This window comes from Procambarus clarkii, chromosome 32 (genome assembly GCF_040958095.1).
Source record: "Procambarus clarkii isolate CNS0578487 chromosome 32, FALCON_Pclarkii_2.0, whole genome shotgun sequence".
NCBI classification, from domain to species: Eukaryota; Metazoa; Arthropoda; class Malacostraca; order Decapoda; family Cambaridae; genus Procambarus; species Procambarus clarkii.
The window spans coordinates 25,918,028-25,940,491 of record NC_091181.1 but is presented as its reverse complement, the minus strand read 5'-3'; the positions used below and the strand labels follow the sequence as shown (position 1 = coordinate 25,940,491).

The 22,464-nt window shown below is 51.5% G+C and overlaps 1 protein-coding gene across 1 annotated transcript in view; it reads left to right on the top strand.

Annotated features, from left to right (window-relative positions):
- Window positions 1-22,464, top strand: part of LOC123748740 (uncharacterized) — a 185,700-nt gene that overhangs the window by 149,788 nt on the left and 13,448 nt on the right. The window contains exon 3 of the mRNA XM_069335030.1: window positions 13,944-14,152. Within this exon, the coding sequence (XP_069191131.1) occupies window positions 13,944-14,152 (209 nt within the window). The remainder of the gene's footprint in view (window positions 1-13,943; window positions 14,153-22,464) is intronic.

Genomic DNA, 22,464 nt, shown 5'->3' with positions numbered 1-22,464 from the left:
GCTCGGGATCGAACCCGGGACCACAGGATCAGGCGTCCAGTGTTCTGTCCGCTCAGCCACCGGCTCCACGGGGTCGCTTCACTCAGAAAAAAAATAACATGCACACAAAAATAAGCAAGTGAGAGTGACAATCTCATTCGCATTCAGTTTACTCCTCAGTGTAATTTATGAGAGTGACGGTACGCGTGTTGGCAGGCAGCTGGTGCCGCCTGGTGGCCAAGACGCCAACTACAGAACGTCAACAACCCTACCACAGGGCTGTGTGTCAGCAACCCGTTCTCGCAAATTTAATAAGTCAATATTGACTTATTAAATATGTGCATAGGTGACATACTTAACATAATAGATACCCTTAAAAAGATTCATAGAAAACACCGACCTTACCTAACCTACTTAGTATGTTAAGATAAGCATCTTATTGCTTCGTAATTACAATTATTACCTAACCTATAATAGGTATAGGTTAAGTAATAATTGTAATTACGAAGCAATAAGATGCTTATCTTAAGATACTAACAAGGTTAGGTAAGGTCGGTGTTTTCTATGAATCATTTTAAGGGTATCTATTATGTTTAGTATATCACCTATGCACGTTGTTAATAAGTCAATATTGACTTTACGAATTTGCGAGAACGGGTTGGTGTCAACCCTCTCTCCTAATTGAGCGTCGCATTTTGACGTATACTCTACCTAGGGCCAAACATTATCGTACTGGAAAGTGGTAGCGGCTGGCGAAATTGATCGACATACTGTCCCGTTTTCTGTTTTGGGTCCTCTGGTAGGTTAGGATAAGGGCACTTTAGTACGACAGTTTCTCGACGTTGGTAAACCTTAGGAGGCCGGGCTGGTTCCACAGCTTATCGCAAATCCTCGATAGTTTTTCATCGATTTTACCCAAAATGTAGACGGTTTTAGCATTCAAAAATCCATCAGTATTATGAATGCATTATAAGTATGTTATTAATGTAAATAATTAAAATATTTATAGATAATAAATTTTGCGTTTTATATTCTGTAACATTTTGAGGTTGGGTCCTGTTAAGGCAGCATAAAGCGAGCGAGAGTAACTACGCTATTCCCGTTATTTGCTAAATAACACTTCGTAAATCAGCGAAAACATGCTAATATAGTTGCTTAAGGAGGTATTGAAAATTGCAGTCAAGATTATAAGTTATAAAAGGAAGCTCAATAAATAGAAATATATTTGAAATAGTTTGTTCAGGAACTGGAGCCGAATACAGCCACTTTCTGGCTGTATCTACACAAGTTGGTCGGCTGTAACGAGGCCCTCGTTACAGCCGTATAGAGTAACGGCCTCGTTACGGTATTATATTTATATTATATATTATATATATATAGGACCGGGCCGCGGGGACACTAAAAAGCCCCGAAATCATCTCAAGATAACATCAAGATATTATATATATATATATATATATATATATATATATATATATATATATATATATATATATATATATATATATATATATATATATATATATATATATATATATATATTATATACGGGAGGCAAAGTATTGCCTTCCTGTAACGGCGGCTGTAAGCGAGGATTGTAAGCTAAGATCTGTGATTCACATCTTTATTGTGGAAAGATACAATCCCTTGGTATAATTTTTTTGAGAATTTGGGTTACCATAATGTCTTACTTTGATTTGTTTTTTGTTGTATTCTTTGCGATTTCTACTGAAAACTTAAAAAGGAGAAAGAACATATTGAATATATTGAAGGGTTTCGGCAGATGTTAAGGCTCTGGCAAGCAAGAATTGCAAGTGATCAACCCACCTATTATGTTTCCAACATTGTTACAACACACAGCTGAGATCACTGCCATGAAGATATTTTAAAAGAATAAAAACTCGAGATATTATTACATCTCACCTCTCTATGACAAAGTTTTAACAACTACTATCTAGTGCAGAAATTTGAGACGGTAAAGAAAAGATTTTTGATGGAAAATCTACTTTATTTTCAGCACTCTGAATCAATCATTGAGTTAAACTTTGATCCTGAAGACGAGTTGATGCAACTCGGTAGATCATTTACTCTGAGGAATGATTTTGAGCAATTAGTTGGTCATCATTTTCTTGTATTAAGGTTAAAGGAGAATTAACACCTTTAAGTAAAAAAAAAGGCTATCTTCATACTGTTACCTATAACTACTACTAATCTGAGTGAACTAGGAGTTTCCACATTAACTCAATTCAAAACGAAAGAAAGAGAATCTCAACCCTGCAGCAGATACGAGTTTGAGGATATCTGGTGCCAAGTGTTACCTGGTTGATACCTGGTTGATGGGGTTCTGGGAGTTCTTCTACTCCCCAAGCCCGGCCCGAGGCCAGGCTCGACTTGTAAGAGTTTGGTCCACCAGGCTGTTGCTTGGAGCGGCCCGCAGGCCCACATACCCACCACAGCCCGGTTAGTCCGGCACTCCTTGGAGGAATAAATCTAGTTTCCTCTTGAAAATGTGTGGCATGTGTTGCAAATTGGAATGAACTACTTACGAACAAACAAGCACATCCTTCTCATTATATGAATTATTTTTTTTTTTATTTTTTTTTTTAATATTGTTTACCGTCTCTTTTTGCTATAATTTCATGCAAAACATTTCAGTATTTCGGCCCAGTATTTCGAGCCTCCATACTGGGTCGCAGTACAAAATACCTCTTGTTGTGAGTCGAAAAAAATGAAAAACGCTACTATAGCATCATAGTCAGGTCAGTATAGCAGTTATAGACGATAACCACAAAGCTTAATATCCGTACTTACTGTGTGTGAACTTCAAACACTATAGTCATCGTTATCACTTCGTTTGTTACACCGAAACGTAAACATGCTATCTTGAAACTGAAGTACGTTTCGTCGCATCACCACGACAAACGTTCACGGTATCCAAGATAACCAAATTAAAAAAACTTTTATGCAATTTCTTTTATGCATCAAAATAACGTCGTTTAACTTCCCAACACTCGTTATTAAGACTTGCTAACGCTACAGAATTGCAACATTACGATAGCCTAAGTGGAATACAATCCTCGGTACATGAAATATCAAACTATTGGTGTTACTTTCGGTACGATGTATAATTTAAGTGAGTACGCAACCTCCAAAATATATCATTGCGAGTGAGGGCTGGTTGAACACCCACGACCAATGCCTCCAAGACGAAGGTGGGTGGCTGTAGTGCCTCCAAAACCAAGGTGGGTGGCAGTAGTGCCTCCAAGACCAAGGTAGGTGGCAGTAGTGCCTCCAAGACCAAGGTAGGTGGCTATAGGGCCTCCAAGACCAAGGCAGGTGGCTATAGGGCCTCCAAGACCAAGGCAGGTGGCTATAGGGCCTCCAAGACCAAGGCAGGTGGCTATAGGGCCTCCAAGACCAAGGCAGGTGGCTATAGGGCCTCCAAGACCAAGGCAGGTGGCTATAGGGCCTCCAAGACCAAGGCAGGTGGCTATAGGGCCTCCAAGACCAAGGCAGGTGGCTATAGGGCCTCCAAGACCAAGGCAGGTGGCTATAGGGCCTCCAAGACCAAGGCAGGTGGCTATAGAGCCTCCAAGACCAAGGCAGGTGGCTATAGGGCCTCCAAGACCAAGGCAGGTGACTATAGGGCCTCCAAGACCGAAGCAGGTGGCTATACAGCCTCCAAGACCGAAGCAGGTGGCTATAGAGCCTCCAAGACCAAGGTAGGTGGCAATAGTGCCTCCAAGACCATGGTAGGTGGCTAAAGTGCCTCCAAGACCAAGGTAGGTGGCTATAGGGCCTCCAAGACCAAGGCAGGTGGCTATAAGGCCTCCAAGACCAAGGCAGGTGGCTATAGGGCCTCCAAGACAAAAGGTAGGTGGCTGAAGTGCCTCCAAGACCATGGTAGGTGGCTAAAGTGCCTCCAAGACCAAGGTAGGTGGCTATAGGGCCTCCAAGACCGAAGCAGGTGGCTATAGAGCCTCCAAGACCGAAGCAGGTGGCTATAGAGCCTCCAAGACCGAAGCAGGTGGCTATAGAGCCTCCAAGACCGAAGCAGGTGGCTATAGAGCCTCCAAGACCGAAGCAGGTGGCTATAGAGCCTCCAAGACCGAAGCAGGTGGCTATAGAGCCTCCAAGACCGAAGCAGGTGGCTATAGAGCCTCCAAGACCGAAGAAGGTGGCTATAGAGCCTCCAAGACCGAAGCAGGTGGCTATAGAGCCTCCAAGACCGAAGCAGGTGGCTATAGAGCCTCCAAGACCAAGGCAGGAGGCTATAGTGCCTCCAAGACCAAGGTAGGTGGATTTAGTCCCTCCAAGACCAAGGTAGGTGGATGAAGTACCTCCAAGGACAAGTGCTTTCGTGCTCCACTTTGATCAGTGAGGGTGACTGATATTTTTTGGTACAAAATTTGCTCGATTTGTTAACGCTGTTCTTTAATTGCAGAAAAAAATACTAGGAAAACAGGAGAAAATAGGTACATACCTTTAATTGGTAGATTTGTGCCCCACGATGAGCTGTTATACTCTCTTACCTGTAATGACATGGAAGATATGCAAAGGATTTGTCACACACCTTTATACATTACATTCACCATACACTACAAATATATTTAAATCTTCACTTAATTTATCAGATATATATATATATATATATATATATATATATATATATGTATATATATGTATATATATATATATATATATATATATATATATATATATATATATATATATATATTATATATGTATATATATATATATATATATATTTTATATGTATATATATATATATATATATATTATATATGTATATATATATATATTACATATATATATATTAAATATATTATATATATATATATATATATATATATATATATATATATTATATATATATATTATATATATATATATATTATATATATTATATATATAATATATATATTATATATATAATATATATTATATATAATATATATTATATATATTATATATATTATATATAATATATATAATATATATATTATATATAATATATATTATATATAATATATATTATATATATTATATATATTATATATATTATATATATTATATATATTATATATATTATATATATTATTTATATTATATATATTATTTATATTATATATATTATATATATTATATCTAATATATATTATATCTAATATATATTATAATATATATATTATATATATATATATATATATATATATATATATATATCTTATATGTATATAATATATATCATATATATGTATATAATATATATATATGTCTTATATATATGTATATAATATATAATATATATATGTCTTATATATATGTATATAATATATAATATATATATATATATATATATATATATATATATATATATATATATATATATATATATATATATATATATATATATATCTTATATATATGTATATAATATATAATATATAATATAAGACGAAGATTACACCTGAGGCTTGAGGAGTTGCTTACCTTGTCGTGAGTGAGGAGGACACTGTGGTCCTGGGCCAGTCTAGTGAGGCCCTAACGAACACTCAATATTCTCCCCCCGAGTCAATATTCACTAGTAGGGTTTCTAGTCTCAGTTCCTTGCGCGTTTTTATAAATTAACCACAAAAACACTTTTCTGGCTCCCGCGAAGATTACTACCGATACCGTCGAAGACACTCGAGCTAAGACGCTGTATGCCGTCACAACACAACCACAGGCGACACCTTAATGACCCGACCCGCAGGATGAAATGGCTGAGACTTAGTTTTTTTTTGGCTTTGTTTTGGGTTTCGAATGAACCCGCTCATAATCCACTCGAAGCCCGGTGGCGCTCTGAGTGGATTCCAGCCCTTTTCATCACATCTGCAACTCGTCCTCTAGCAATGTTCACTCCAACAGCCCGTCCTCGTCAACAAAGGCTAACTGCTCATTAATCCAGCCGCCTAAGCCCCTGTTTATGATTGAAAAATGGTTTACTCACGACTCACAGCTGATGACGGTCGAACATTTGTTGACGAGTTCCTCACTGACGACCCTTGTTCGAATCACAACGCTGTAAATGCTTCACTTACGTACTTCAAATAAAACTAATCGCCAACAGAGCCTCAACACTTAACATAACCTGCGCCTAACTACATCAAGAACTTTAATATATAATAATATTAATTTATGCATGAGAACACGCACATATTTAATAAACAGGATGTTAAAGTTGATGTATGCGTGTTGGGGGACGGCTGGAGCTTGAACTGAGGCTGGTTCGCTCGTTGGTTCGTTCTGTGCAGCGGTGCCTCAAAGATGACTGAGGCTGGTTCGCTCGTTGGTTCGTTCTGTGCAGCGGTGCCTCAAAGATGACTGAGGCTGGTTCGCTCGTTGGTTCGTTCTGTGCAGCGGTGCCTCAAAGATGCATTCATCAACATGCTGTTTATTCAAAAGAAGAAGTTTCTAAAAATAAAGAAAATATATTAGCATATCGGGCATATTTAGGCGTAGGTTAGGTAAGGTGTTTTGATTCTGTTGGAGATTTTTATTGTATATATATAGTACGTGGGTGAAGCATTACAGCCCGTCCTCGACTCATGCCCAATACATCCAGCGGTCGATCCCCACAGACGCTGTCACAAATTTTAACATGCTGTTCATTCTAAACGGGAATTTTCTCAAATATAAATTATTTTTATAATATATTAACATACTGTGCTTATATAGACATAGGTTAGGTTAGGTGTTTAGGTTCTGTTGGCGATTATTTGTATTTGTAGTACGTGGGTGAAGCATTTATAGCGTTGTGATTCGAACCAAATTCGTCAGTGAAGTACTTGTTCCGGAAGTGTTCGAACGAAATCAGTTGTGAGTCGTGTGTAAACAGTTTTTCATTCATAAACAGCTGGAGTTTGGCGGGTGTATGGCTTTGGCTACTTTGGCCTTTGTTTATAAGGACGAGCTGTTGTTTGGAGGACGGGCTGCATTTACAGAGTTGTAATTCGAACAAAAGTTGTCAGCGAAGCACTTATTCCATACGTCATTAGTTATGAGTCTTGTGTAAACCATTTTTTATTCATAAACAGCTGGGGTTTGGCGGGTGGATGGCATGGACCTTGGGTCTTTGTTTGGAGGACGTGCTGGCGTGTAAAAGGATTTTTCATTCATAAATAATGGATTTGATACAGTTCAATACCTAGTTGGATAAAATGACCAGGAAAAAGGGGGTGGGGGTGGGACCTACGACGCGCGGCAGTCTTCCTGTCCCCGACGAGGACGGTAGAGCAGGGTTGTTCAAGGTATGGGTCACGAACCTGTGCCAGGTCATGAGATCATCACTGGATCACAAGATCTAAAATATTACATATTGTGTACCTTATTGACGTACTTCGCCCCTATAATGTTCCCGACTTTACCGATATGTGCTAAGAGGATTTTTTTTTGTTCTCAAATCTTACTGTGTTGTTCAACCTACATAGAATCAGTACCAGGCATATTCAGAGTGCTGAGAGGCTGCATTTAAGAAATGGTGCTGAACGTTCCCACTACTCACCTAATTGTGCTTGCGGGGGTTGAGCTTTGGCTCTTTGGTCTCGCCTCTCAACTGGTGTAGAGGTTTTTGAGCCTACTGGGCTCTATCATATCTACATTTGAAACTGTGAATGGAGTCAGCCTCCACCACATCACTTCCAAGTGCATTCCATTTATTAACTGAAGGTCCCTTGGCGTTTACAGGCGAGTCATTATAAGAGTTCACCAGCCGAGAATGCATTATAATTCTCTGGTTTCTGGAAACAAAAATTGGATATGGCAGATTAGTTTTCTAATAGCAAATGGATAATGAAGCATTGACGAAAGTTAGGGACTGTAATGGTCCCTGGACTGAGCCTCGGCGGGGACCTCAGTTGCCACATGTCTCGATGTCACCTCTCGAAGTGTCACCTGTTGCTGTCTCTCCGTCTGGTAGCTGCTTCTTCTTGATGGTTGGTGTAGTTAGCACGAAGGGTTTATTCTCCCGAAGACTGCACCAGTACACATGTTGGGAGACGCGTTAATGTTGACAATGAGAAAGTTTCGAAATTGTTTGGTGTGTTGTGGTGTAGAGGGAGGAGCTGTGACAAAACAGTGGCGCGTGTTAGACGGGATGTTCTGTGGGGGCGGGGTGTTGTGGTGTAGAGGGAGACCTGCCACACTGTGGGGGGGGGGGGGGGTGTTGTGGTGTAGAGGGAGACCTGCCACACTGTGGGGGCGGGGTGTTGTGTTGTGGTGTAGAGGGAGACCTGCCACACTGTGGGGGGGGGGGGGGGGTGTTGTGTTGTGGTGTAGAGGGAGACCTGCCACACTGTGGGGGGGGGGGTGTTGTGTTGTGGTGTAGAGGGAGACCTGCCACACTGTGGGGGGGGGGTGTTGTGTTGTGGTGTAGAGGGAGACCTGCCACACTGTGGGGGCGGGGTGTTGTGTTGTGGTGTAGAGGGAGACCTGCCACACTGTGGGGGGTGTTGTGTTGTGTTGTGGTGTAGAGGGAGACCTGCCACACTGTGGGGGGGGGGGTGTTGTGTTGTGGTGTAGAGGGAGACCTGCCACACTGTGGGGGGGGGGTGGTGTGTTGTGGTGTAGAGGGAGACCTGCCACACTGTGGGGGCGGGGTGTTGTGTTGTGGTGTAGAGGGAGACCTGCCACACTGTGGGGGGGGGGGTGTTGTGTTGTAGAGGGAGACCTGCCACACTGTGGGGCGGGGTGTTGTGTTGTGGTGTAGAGGGAGACCTGCCACACTGTGGGGGCGGGGTGTTGTGTTGTGGTGTAGAGGGAGACCTGCCACACTGTGGGGGGGGGGGTGTTGTGTTGTGGTGTAGAGGGAGACCTGCCACACTGTGGGGGGGGAGTGTTGTGTTGTGTAGAGGGAGACCTGCCACACTGTGGGGGGGGGGGTGTTGTGTTGTGGTGTAGAGGGAGACCTGCCACACTGTGGGGGGGGGGTGTTGTGTTGTGGTGTAGAGGGAGACCTGCCACACTGTGGGGGGGGGGTGTTGTGTTGTGGTGTAGAGGGAGACCTGCCACACTGTGGGGCGGGGTGTTGTGTTGTGGTGTAGAGGGAGACCTGCCACACTGTGGGGGGGGGGGGTGTTGTGTTGTGGTGTAGAGGGAGACCTGCCACACTGTGGGGCGGGGTGTTGTGTTGTGGTGTAGAGGGAGACCTGCCACACTGTGGGGGGGGGTGTTGTGTTGTGGTGTAGAGGGAGACCTGCCACACTGTGGGGGGTGTTGTGTTGTGTTGTGGTGTAGAGGGAGACCTGCCACACTGTGGGGGGGGGGGTGTTGTGTTGTGGTGTAGAGGGAGACCTGCCACACTGTGGGGGGGGGTGTTGTGTTGTGGTGTAGAGGGAGACCTGCCACACTGTGGGGGCGGGGTGTTGTGTTGTGGTGTAGAGGGAGACCTGCCACACTGTGGGGGGGGGGTGTGTTGTGGTTGTAGAGGGAGACCTGCCACACTGTGGGGCGGGGTGTTGTGTTGTGGTGTAGAGGGAGACCTGCCACACTGTGGGGGCTGGGGTGTTGTGTTGTGGTGTAGAGGGAGACCTGCCACACTGTGGGGGGGGGGTGTTGTGTTGTGGTGTAGAGGGAGACCTGCCACACTGTGGGGGGGGGGTGTTGTGTTGTGGTGTAGAGGGAGACCTGCCACACTGTGGGGCGGGGTGTTGTGTTGTGGTGTAGAGGGAGACCTGCCACACTGTGGGGGGGGGGTGTTGTGTTGTGTTGTAGAGGGAGACCTGCCACACTGTGGGGGGGGGTGTTGTGTTGTGGTGTAGAGGGAGACCTGCCACACTGTGGGGGGGGGGGTGTTGTGTTGTGGTGTAGAGGGAGACCTGCCACACTGTGGGGGGGGGTGTTGTGTTGTGGTGTAGAGGGAGACCTGCCACACTGTGGGGGGGGTGTTGTGTTGTGGTGTAGAGGGAGACCTGCCACACTGTGGGGGGGGGGTGTTGTGTTGTGGTGTAGAGGGAGACCTGCCACACTGTGGGGGGGGGTGTTGTGTTGTGGTGTAGAGGGAGACCTGCCACACTGTGGGGGGGGGGTGTTGTGTTGTGGTGTAGAGGGAGACCTGCCACACTGTGGGGGGGGGGTGTTGTGTTGTGGTGTAGAGGGAGACCTGCCACACTGTGGGGGGGGGGGTGTTGTGTTGTGGTGTAGAGGGAGACCTGCCACACTGTGGGGGGGTGTTGTGTTGTGGTGTAGAGGGAGACCTGCCACACTGTGGGGGGGGGTGTTGTGTTGTGGTGTAGAGGGAGACCTGCCACACTGTGGGGGGGGGTGTTGTGTTGTGGTGTAGAGGGAGACCTGCCACACTGTGGGGGGGGGTGTTGTGTTGTGGTGTAGAGGGAGACCTGCCACACTGTGGGGGGGGGGTGTTGTGTTGTGGTGTAGAGGGAGACCTGCCACACTGTGGGGGGGGGTGTTGTGTTGTGGTGTAGAGGGAGACCTGCCACACTGTGGGGGGGGGGTGTTGTGTTGTGGTGTAGAGGGAGACCTGCCACACTGTGGGGGGGGGGTGTTGTGTTGTGGTGTAGAGGGAGACCTGCCACACTGTGGGGGGGGGGTGTTGTGTTGTGGTGTAGAGGGAGACCTGCCACACTGTGGGGGGGGGGTGTTGTGTTGTGGTGTAGAGGGAGACCTGCCACACTGTGGGGGGGGGGTGTTGTGTTGTGGTGTAGAGGGAGACCTGCCACACTGTGGGGGGGGGGTGTTGTGTTGTGGTGTAGAGGGAGACCTGCCACACTGTGGGGGGGGGGTGTTGTGTTGTGGTGTAGAGGGAGACCTGCCACACTGTGGGGGGGGGTGTTGTGTTGTGGTGTAGAGGGAGACCTGCCACACTGTGGGGGGGGTGTTGTGTTGTGGTGTAGAGGGAGACCTGCCACACTGTGGGGGGGGGTGTTGTGTTGTGGTGTAGAGGGAGACCTGCCACACTGTGGGGGGGGGGTGTTGTGTTGGTGTAGAGGGAGACCTGCCACACTGTGGGGGGGGGTGTTGTGTTGTGGTGTAGAGGGAGACCTGCCACACTGTGGGGGGGGGGGTGTTGTGTTGTGGTGTAGAGGGAGACCTGCCACACTGTGGGGGGGGGGTGTTGTGTTGTGGTGTAGAGGGAGACCTGCCACACTGTGGGGGGGGGGTGTGTGTTGTGGTGTAGAGGGAGACCTGCCACACTGTGGGGGGGGGGGTGTTGTGTTGTGGTGTAGAGGGAGACCTGCCACACTGTGGGGGGGGGGGTGTTGTGGTGTAGAGGGAGACCTGCCACACTGTGGGGGGGGGTGTGTTGTGGTGTAGAGGGAGACCTGCCACACTGTGGGGGGGGGGGTGTTGTGTTGTGGTGTAGAGGGAGACCTGCCACACTGTGGGGGGGGGGGTGTTGTGTTGTGGTGTAGAGGGAGACCTGCCACACTGTGGGGCGGGGTGTTGTGTTGTGGTGTAGAGGGAGACCTGCCACACTGTGGGGGGGGGGTGTTGTGTGGTGTAGAGGGAGGACCTGCCACACTGTGGGGGGGGGTGTTGTGTTGTGGTGTAGAGGGAGACCTGCCACACTGTGGGGGGGGGGTGTTGTGTTGTGGTGTAGAGGGAGACCTGCCACACTGTGGGGGGGGGGGTGTTGTGTTGTGGTGTAGAGGGAGACCTGCCACACTGTGGGGGGGGGGTGTTGTGTTGTGGTGTAGAGGGAGACCTGCCACACTGTGGGGGGGGGGTGTTGTGTTGTGGTGTAGAGGGAGACCTGCCACACTGTGGGGGGGGGGGTGTTGTGTTGTGGTGTAGAGGGAGACCTGCCACACTGTGGGGGGGGGTGTGTGTTGTGGTGTAGAGGGAGACCTGCCACACTGTGGGGGGGGGGTGTTGTGGTGTAGAGGGAGACCTGCCACACTGTGGGGGGGGGGGGTGTTGTGGTGTAGAGGGAGACCTGCCACACTGTGGGGGGGGGGTGTTGTGTTGTGGTGTAGAGGGAGACCTGCCACACTGTGGGGGGGGTGTGTGTTGTGGTGTAGAGGGAGACCTGCCACACTGTGGGGGGGGGGTGTTGTGTTGTGGTGTAGAGGGAGACCTGCCACACTGTGGGGGGGGGGGTGTTGTGGTGTAGAGGGAGACCTGCCACACTGTGGGGGGGGGTGTTGTGTTGTGGTGTAGAGGGAGACCTGCCACACTGTGGGGCGGGGTGTTGTGTTGTGGTGTAGAGGGAGACCTGCCACACTGTGGGGGGGGGGGTGTTGTGTTGTGGTGTAGAGGGAGACCTGCCACACTGTGGGGGGGGGGGTGTTGTGTTGTGGTGTAGAGGGAGACCTGCCACACTGTGGGGGGGGGGGGTGTTGTGTTGTGGTGTAGAGGGAGACCTGCCACACTGTGGGGGGGGGGTGTTGTGTTGTGGTGTAGAGGGAGACCTGCCACACTGTGGGGGGGGGGGTGTTGTGTTGTGGTGTAGAGGGAGACCTGCCACACTGTGGGGGGGGGGTGTTGTGTTGTGGTGTAGAGGGAGACCTGCCACACTGTGGGGGGGGGGTGTTGTGTTGTGGTGTAGAGGGAGACCTGCCACACTGTGGGGGGGGTGTTGTGTTGTGGTGTAGAGGGAGACCTGCCACACTGTGGGGGGGGGGGTGTTTATGGCGTCAGCTGATCCTTGGTGCAGCGGCCAGGCAGGTGTTGTCAGTGTTTGGCTGTTGGTGGCGCCAGGTATACATGTGGCGCGGGTCAGATGTGACCCAATTTGTTGGTCGACTGGAGATATTTACCCAGTGCTTTGACTATTTGATATTTTTCCTGTAACGAGAGGTCGCCTCTTCCTTATATATACTCGAAGGTTAAGGATATTTTAAGTGCGATAAAGACTTGTTTGAAGTGTACTCTGGCACTATGATGTCGGGAACAGTGAAGGAGATAGTGTTCGATTGTTTCTGCCACCTGACAGTGGATGTAGAGTTCGTTGATGTCTGTTCTGTGTTTAGAGCTGTGTGCTGCCAGGTGTGTCCCAGCCTTAATCTGGTCATCGTTACATGACTGATGAAGATTAAGCCACCCAAAAGGTGGCATGGGCATGAATAGCCCGTAAGTGGTGTACTATAGGTCCATAAAAATGAAATGGCAAACTTGGAAACATGTCAGATATAAAAGCAGATAAATTGATGTAACGATGTACGGCCATTACCAGTATCACTAGATGATACTGGAGATCTGTGGAGGTGCGACTGCACCCTGCGTGACGGGAGATGTCTCCCGTGCACCGTTACATCAATTTATCCGCTTTTATACCTGACATGTTTCCAAGTTTGCCATTTTATTTTTATGGACCCATAGTACAAAGGTGAGCATGACGTTTTCTATTTCATTACAAAATCTTGAGTGATGGTATCTTTGAAGGCTCCTTTACGTGCAACATGAGGAATTGGATGACGGGTAATGTGAGGTGTTGTGCATCGCTTTGGCCAGTCGATCTTTAAGATCATTATGGAGTCTCCTACCTAGTTCAGCGTTGTTTTCCTCTTGGCAATAAAGGGAGATATAATGTACAAAGCCTTCTTCGATCTTTGTGGGAAATAAGAGAGTGGGGAAAGAGAGAGAGAGAGAGAGAGAGAGAGAGAGAGAGAGAGAGAGAGAGAGAGAGAGAGAGAGAGAGAGAGAGAGAGAGAGAGAGAGAGTGAGAGTGTGTGTGTGTGTGAGTGTGTCCGTGTAATTCACATTTTTGGAGTGAAAATGAGAATATGGAAACCATGTGACATATGGTACACTCCACAGTCATACTGGCTGTAGTGATTTATACTGATGATTGCTTCACCTTTCCTCCTCTGCACCTTACCTCCCTCCCTCATTCATTTTTATGCTCAATTCTACAATTCTCAAAACAAATCTACTCTTTCACCTTCCGTACCTCCCTCCATTACACCAACACACTAACCCACCACTCTCGCCCTCCCCTGCAGGTGCAGCAGGGGTGCAGGTGCAGGAGGTGAAGGTGCCCATGCCAGGTGTGGTGGGGCGGCCCGCCAAGATGGAGTGCCAGTGGACGGCGGGCGCCTCCGGCTTCTACTCCGTCAGGTGGTACAAGAACAACGAGCAGTTCTACAGTTTCGTTCCTAAGAACTACCCGCAGGACAAGGTCGATCACAACCTACGAGGCGTCAAGGTGGAGGTGAGGTGTGGTGTTGATGACGGGTGTGTGGTGTTGATGACGGGTGTGGTGGTGATGACGGGTGTGTGGTGGTGATGACGGGTGTGTGGTCATGACGGGTGTGTGGTGTTGATGACGGGTGTGTGGTGTTGATGACGGGTGTGGTGGTGATGACGGGTGTGGTGTTGATGACGGGTGTGTGGTGTTGATGACGGGTGTGTGGTGTTGATGACGGGTGTGTGGTGTTGATGACGGGTGTGTGGTGTTGATGACGGGTGTGTGGTGTTGATGACGGGTGTGTGGTGTTGATGACGGGTGTGGCGTTGATGACGGGTGTGTGGTGTTGATGACGGGTGTGGCGTTGATGACGGGTGTGTGGTGTTGATGACGGGTGTGTGGTGTTGATGACGGGTGTGTGGTGTTGATGACGGGTGTGTGGTGGTGATGACGGGTGTGTGGTGTTGATGACGGGTGTGTGGCGTTGATGACGGGTGTGTGGTGTTGATGACGGGTGTGTGGTGTTGATGACGGGTGTGTGGTGTTGATGACGGGTGTGTGGTGTTGATGACGGGTGTGGCGTTGATGACGGGTGTGTGGTGTTGATGACGGGTGTGGTGGTGATGACGGGTGTGTGGTGTTGATGACGGGTGTGGTGTTGATGACGGGTGTGTGGTGTTGATGACGGGTGTGGTGGTGATGACGGGTGTGTGGTGTTGATGACGGGTGTGGTGTTGATGACGGGTGTGTGGTGTTGATGACGGGTGTGGTGGTGATGACGGGTGTGTGGTGTTGATGACGGGTGTGTGGTGTTGATGACGGGTGTGTGGTGGTGATGACGGGTGTGTGGTGTTGATGACGGGTGTGTGGTGTTGATGAGGGTGTGTGGTGTTGATGACGGGTGTGTGGTGGTGATGACGGGTGTGTGGTGTTGATGACGGGTGTGTGGTGTTGATGCGGATGTGTGGTGTTGATGACGGGTGTGTGGTGGTGATGACGGGTGTGTGGTGTTGATGACGGGTGTGTGGTGTTGATGACGGGTGTGTGGTGTTGATGACGGGTGTGTGGTGGTTGATGACGGGTGTGTGGTGTTGATGACGGGTGTGTGGTGGTGATGACGGGTGTGGTGGTGATGACGGGTGTGGTGGTGATGACGGGTGTGTGGTGGTGATGACGGGTGTGTGGTGGTGATGACGGGTGTGTGGTGTTGATGACGGGTGTGTGGTGGTGATGACGGGTGTGTGGTGTTGATGACGGGGTGTGTGGTGTTGATGACGGGTGTGTGGTGTTGATGACGGGTGTGGTGGTGATGACGGGTGTGTGGTGGTGATGACGGGTGTGTGGTGGTGATGACGGGTGTGGTGGTGATGACGGGTGTGGTGGTGATGATGACGGGTGTGTGGTGGTGATGACGGGTGTGTGGTGGTGATGACGGGTGTGGTGGTGATGACGGGTGTGTGGTGGTGATGACGGGTGTGGTGGTGATGACGGGTGTGTGGTGGAGATGACGGGTGTGTGGTGGTGATGACGGGTGTTGTGGTGGTGATGACGGGTGTGGTGGTGATGACGGGTGTGTGGTGGTGATGACGGGTGTGGTGGTGATGACGGGTGTGTGGTGGTGATGACGGGTGTGGTGGTGATGACGGGTGTGGTGGTGATGATGACGGGTGTGTGGTGGTGATGACGGGTGTGGTGGTGATGACGGGTGTGTGGTGGTGATGACGGGTGTGTGGCGGTGATGACGGGTGTGTGGCGGTGATGACGGGTGTGTGGTGTTGATGACGGGTGTGTGGTGGTGATGACGGGTGTGTGGTGGTGATGACGGGTGTGGTGGTGATGACGGGTGTGGTGGTGATGATGACGGGTGTGTGGTGGTGATGACGGGTGTGGTGTTGATGACGGGTGTGGTGATGACGGGTGTGGTGTTGATGACGGGTGTGTGGCGTTGATGACGGGTGTGTGGTGTTGATGACGGGTGTGTGGTGTTGATGACGGGTGTGTGGTGGTGATGACGGGTGTGTGGTGGTGATGACGGGTGTGTGGTGTTGATGACGGGTGTGTGGTGTTGATGACGGGTGTGTGGTGTTGATGACGGGTGTGTGGTGGTGATGACGGGTGTGTGGTGTTGATGACGGGTGTGGCGTTGATGACGGGTGTGTGGCGTTGATGATGGGTGTGTGTGTTGATGACGGGTGTGTGGTGTTAATGTCAGGTGTGTGGTGTTGATGACGGGTGTGTGGTGGTGATGACGGGTGTGGCGTTGATGACGGGTGTGTGGTGTTGATGACGGGTGTGGCGTTGATGACGGGTGTGTGGCGTTGATGATGGGTGTGTGTGTGTTGATGACGGGTGTGGCGTTGATGACGGTGTGTGGCGTTGATGATGGGTGTGTGTGTTGATGACGGGTGTGTGGTGTTGATGACGGGTGTGTGGTGTTGATGACGGGGGTGTGGCGTTGATGACGGGTGTGTGGTGTTGATGACAGGTGTGGTGTTGATGACGGGTGTGTGGTGTTGATGACGGGTGTGTGGTGGTGATGACGGGTGTGTGGTGTTGATGACGGGTGTGTGGTGGTGATGACGGGTGTGTGGCGTTGATGATGGGTGTGGCGTTGATGACGGGAGTGGCGTTGATGACGGATGTGTGGCGTTGATGACGGGAGTGGCGTTGATGACGAGTGTGGAGTTGATGACAAGTGTGGCGTTGATGATGGGTGTGTGGTGTTGATGATGGGTGTGGCGTTGATGACAAGTGTGGCGTTGATGACGGGTGTGTGGCGTTGATGATGGGTGTGGCGTTGATGACGGGTGTGTGACGTTGATGACGGATGTGTGACGTTGATGACGGATGTGTGGCGTTGATGACAAGTGTGGCGTTGATGATGGGTGTGGTGTTGATGATGGGTGTGTGGTGTTGATGATGGGTGTGGCGTTGATGACGGGTGTGTGACGTTGATGATGGGTGTGGCGTTGATGACGGGTGTGTGACGTTGATGACGGGTGTGTGACGTTGATGACGGATGTGTGACGTTGATGACGGATGTGTGACGTTGATGACGGATGTGTGACGTTGATGACAAGTGTGGCGTTGATGATGGGTGTGGTGTTGATGATGGGTGTGTGGTGTTGATGATGGGTGTGTGGTGTTGATGATGGGTGTGTGGTGTTGATGATGGGTGTGGCGTTGATGACGGGTGTGGTGTTGATGGTGGGTGTGGCGTTGATGACGGGTGTGGCGTTGATGACGGGTGTGGCGTTGATGACGGGTGTGTGGCGTTGATGACGGGTGTGTTCCGTTGATGACGGGTGTGGCGTTGATGACGGGTGTGGCGTTGATGACGGGTGTGGCGTTGATGACGAGTGTGGCGTTGATGACGGGTGTGGCGTTGATGACAGGTGTGTGTGGCGTTGATTACGGGTGTGTGGCGTTGATGACGGGTGTGTGTGGCGTTGATGACGGGTGTGAGCGGGGAGAGATGATCTTAGAGGTTATCGTAGGCGGTAGTGAGGTGGTTGATGACGCCCTCCACCTGCTTGAGTCATCAATCCTGCTCAGTTATTCCCCCATACATATACATCAGAAATGTACATAAACCAACTTCAAAATACAACATATTGATGTCTTGTGGAGGTAATCTATAAGTTGTTTACAGAACTTCAAAGTTACAAACTTTGAATTTGTAACTTCAAGTTACAAATCATTACCAATAATATAAATCTTAATAAAATTAAAGCAAAAGAAGCAAATAAAAATAAAAATAATAATAAAAATAATAATAATAATAATAAAAATAATAATAATAATAATACAAATAATAATAATAATAATAATAAAAATAGTAATAAAAATAATAATAATAATAATAAAAATAGTAATAATAATAAAAATAATAATAGTAATTCTTGCTAAATGTCTTGCTAAAATATTCGCATTAAAACTGCAGATTTGCTTGTCAGTGGAAGCAGCGGAAGAGTCCAAGCGTTTTTCTCCCTCTCTCTTGACAACTCCTTAATTCAATTGTATTGTGTTCCATCTTATGAAAGCTTAAACAGTCTTCAAAATATATATAATGTTAAACTTATTTCTCCAAATCGTCTCTATTCTTTATAGAATCATTTTATATATTTCAACTCAAAATTCAGTGCATTGTTTGAGTTTGGAAAGTTATTTTTTTTTTGAGTTATTAAGGATGGTGGGGGAGGGGGTTGGGGGGAGGGTTGTGGGTAGGTTAGGGGGGGTGGTGGGGGTAGATAGGGGAGGGGTGAGAAGGGGGGACTATTTTATTTCGTGGGAGAAAGTTTCTTTTCTCATTTCTTTTGTCAGTTTCGATTTTTGTTTGAAAGAAAGATTTGTTGAAATATGAAAATGATTTCTTCTGTGCCTTTCCTTGACTCACCCTGGCCTCTCTCTCACTCACCCTGGCCTCTCTCTCACTCACCCTGGCCTCTCTCTCACTCACCCTGGCCTCTCCCTGCCCCACCCTGGCCTCTCCCTCACTCACCCTGGCCTCTCTCTCACTCACCCTGGCCTCTCTCTCACTCACCCTGGCCTCTCTCTCACTCACCCTGGCCTCTCCCTGCCCCACCCTGGCCTCTCTCTCACTCACCCTGGCCTCTCTCTCACTCACCCTGGCCTCTCCCTGCCCCACCCTGGCCTCTCCCTCACTCACCCTGGCCTCTCCCTCACTCACCCTGGCCTCTCACTCACTCACCCTGGCCTCTCTCTGCCCCACCCTGGCCTCTCCCTCACTCACCCTGGCCTCTCTCTCACTCACCCTGGCCTCTCACTCACTCACCCTGGCCTCTCCCTGCCCCACCCTGGCCTCTCCCTCACTCACCCTGGCCTCTCTCTCACTCACCCTGGCCTCTCACTCACTCACCCTGGCCTCTCCCTGCCCCACCCTGGCCTCTCCCTCACTCACCCTGGCCTCTCTCTCACTCACCCTGGCCTCTCTCTCTCACTCACCCTGGCCTCTCCCTGCCCCACCCTGGCCTCTCCCACCCTCACCCTGGCCTCTCTCTCACTCACCCTGGCCTCTCTCTCACTCACCCTGGCCTCTCCCTCACTCACCCTGGTCTCTCACTGCCCCACCCTGGCCTCTCCCTCACTCACCCTGGCCTCTCCCTGACTCACCCTGGTCTCTCACTGCCCCACCCTGGCCTCTCCCTCACTCACCCTGGCCTCTCCCTCACTCACCCTGGCCTCTCACTGCCCCACCCTGGCCTCTCCCTGCCCCACCCTGGCCTCTCCCTCACTCACCCTGGCCTCTCCCTCACTCACCCTGGCCTCTCCCTGCCCCACCCTGGCCTCTCCCTCACTCACCCTGGCCTCTCTCTCACTCACCCTGGCCTCTCTCTCACTCACCCTGGCCTCTCTCTCACTCACCCTGGCCTCTCCCTGCCCCACCCTGGCCTCTCCCTCACTCACCCTGGCCTCTCCCTCACTCACCCTGGCCTCTCACTCACTCACCCTGGCCTCTCTCTGCCCCACCCTGGCCTCTCCCTCACTCACCCTGGCCTCTCTCTCACTCACCCTGGCCTCTCACTCACTCACCCTGGCCTCTCCCTGCCCCACCCTGGCCTCTCCCTCACTCACCCTGGCCTCTCCCTCACTCACCCTGGCCTCTCACTCACTCACCCTGGCCTCTCCCTGCCCCACCCTGGCCTCTCCCTCACTCACCCTGGCCTCTCTCTCACTCACCCTGGCCTCTCTCTCTCACTCACCCTGGCCTCTCCCTGCCCCACCCTGGCCTCTCCCACCCTCACCCTGGCCTCTCTCTCACTCACCCTGGCCTCTCTCTCACTCACCCTGGCCTCTCCCTCACTCACCCTGGTCTCTCACTGCCCCACCCTGGCCTCTCCCTCACTCACCCTGGCCTCTCCCTGACTCACCCTGGTCTCTCACTGCCCCACCCTGGCCTCTCCCTCACTCACCCTGGCCTCTCCCTCACTCACCCTGGCCTCTCACTGCCCCACCCTGGCCTCTCCCTGCCCCACCCCGGCCTCTCCCTCACTCACCCTGGCCTCTCCCTCACTCACCCTGGCCTCTCCCTGACTCACCCTGGCCTCTCCCTGACTCACCCTGGCCTCTCACTGCCCCACCCGGCCTCTCACTGCCCCACCCTGGCCTCTCACTACCCCACCATGGCCTCTCCCTCACTCACCCTAGCCTCTCCCTCACTCACCCTGGCCTCTCCCTGTCCCACCCCGGCCTCTCCCTCACTCACCCTGGCCTCTCCCTCACTCACCCTGGCCTCTCCCTCACTCACCCTGGCCTCTCCCTGCCCCACCCCGGCCTCTCCCTGACTCACCCTGACCTCTCACTACCCCACCATGGCCTCTCCCTCACTCACCCTGGCCTCTAACTGCCTCACCCTGGCCTCTCCCTCACTCACCCTGGCCTCTAACTGCCTCACCCTGGCCTCTAACTGCCCCACCCTGGCCTCTCCCTGCCCCATCCTGGCCTCTCACTACCCCCACCCTGGCCTCTCCCTCACTCACCCTGGCCTCTCCCTCACTCACCCTGGCCTCTAACTGCCCCACCCTGGCCTCTCACTACCCCACCCTGGCCTCTCACTGCCCCACCCTGGCCTCTCCCTCACTCACCCTGGCCTCTCCCTGCCCCACCCTGGCCTCTCACTGGCCCACCCTGGCCTCTCACTGGCCCACCCTGGCCTCTCCCTCACTCACCCTGGCCTCTCACTACCCCACCCTGGCCTCTCACTACCCCACCCTGGCCTCTCCCTCACTCCCCCTGGCCTCTCACTACCCCACCCTGGCCTCTCACTGCCCCACCCTGGCCTCTCCCTCACTCACCCTGGCCTCTCCCTCACTCACCCTGGCCTCTCCCTGCCCCACCCTGGCCTCTCCCTGCCCCACCTTGGCCTCTCCCTGCCCCACCCTGGCCTCTCACTACCCCACCCTGGCCTCTCACTGCCCCACCCTGGCCTCTCCCTCACTCACCCTGGCCTCTCCCTGACTCACCCTGGCCTCTCACTGCCCCACCCTGGCCTCTCCCTGCCCCACCCTGGCCTCTCCCTGCCCCACCCTGGCCTCTCACTACCCCACCCTGGCCTCTCCCTCACTCACCCTGGCCTCTCCCTCACTCACCCTGGCCTCTCCCTCACTCATCCTGGCCTCTCACTCACTCACCCTGGCCTCTCACTGACCCACCCTGGCCTCTCCCTCACTCACCCTGGCCTCTCCCTCACTCACCCTGGCCTCTCCCTCACTCACCCTGGCCTCTCCCTCACTCACCCTGGCCTCTCCCTCACTCACCCTGGCCTCTCCCTCACTCACCCTGGCCTCTCCCTCACTCACCCTGGTCTCTCCCTCACCCACCCTGGCCTCTCCCTCACTCACCCTGGCCTCTCCCTCACTCACCCTGGTCTCTCCTTCACTCACCCTGGCCTCTCCCTCACTCACCCTGGCCTCTCACTCACCCTGGCCTCTCCCTCACTCACCCTGGCCTCTAACTGCCCCACCCTGGCCTCTCACTACCCCACCCTGGCCTCTCACTGCCCCACCCTGGCCTCTCCCTCACTCACCTTGGCCTCTCCCTGCCCCACCCTGGCCTCTCACTGCCCCACCCTGGCCTCTCCCTCACTCACCCTGGCCTCTCACTACCCCACCCTGGCCTCTCACTGCCCCACCCTGGCCTCTCCCTCACTCACCCTGGCCTTTCCCTCACTCACCCTGGCCTCTCCCTGCCCCACCCTGGCCTCTCCCTGCCCCACCCTGGCCTCTCACTACCCCACCCTGGACTCTCACTGCCCCACCCTGGCCTCTCCCTGACTCACCCTGGCCTCTCCCTGACTCACCCTGGCCTCTCACTGCCCCACCCTGGCCTCTCCCTGCCCCACCCTGGCCTCTCCCTGCCCCACCCTGGCCTCTCACTACCCCACCCTGGCCTCTCCCTCACTCACCCTGGCCTCTCCCTCACTCACCCTGGCCTCTCCCTCACTCACCCTGGCCTCTCCCTCACTCACCCTGGCCTCTCACTGCCCCACCCTGGCCTCTCACTCACTCACCCTGGCCTCTCCCTCACTCACCCTGGCCTCTCTCTCACTCACCCTGGCCTCTCCCTCACTCACCCTGACCTCTCCCTCACTCACCCTGGCCTCTCCCTCACTCACCCTGGCCTCTCACTCACCCTGGCCTCTCACTGCCCCACCCTGGCCTCTCCCTCACTCACCCTGGCCTCTCCCTCACTCACCCTGGCCTCTCCCTCACTCACCCTGACCTCTCCCTCACTCACCCTGGCCTCTCACTCACCCTGGCCTCTCACTGCCCCACCCTGGCCTCTCCCTCACTCACCCTGGCCTCTCCCTCACTCAC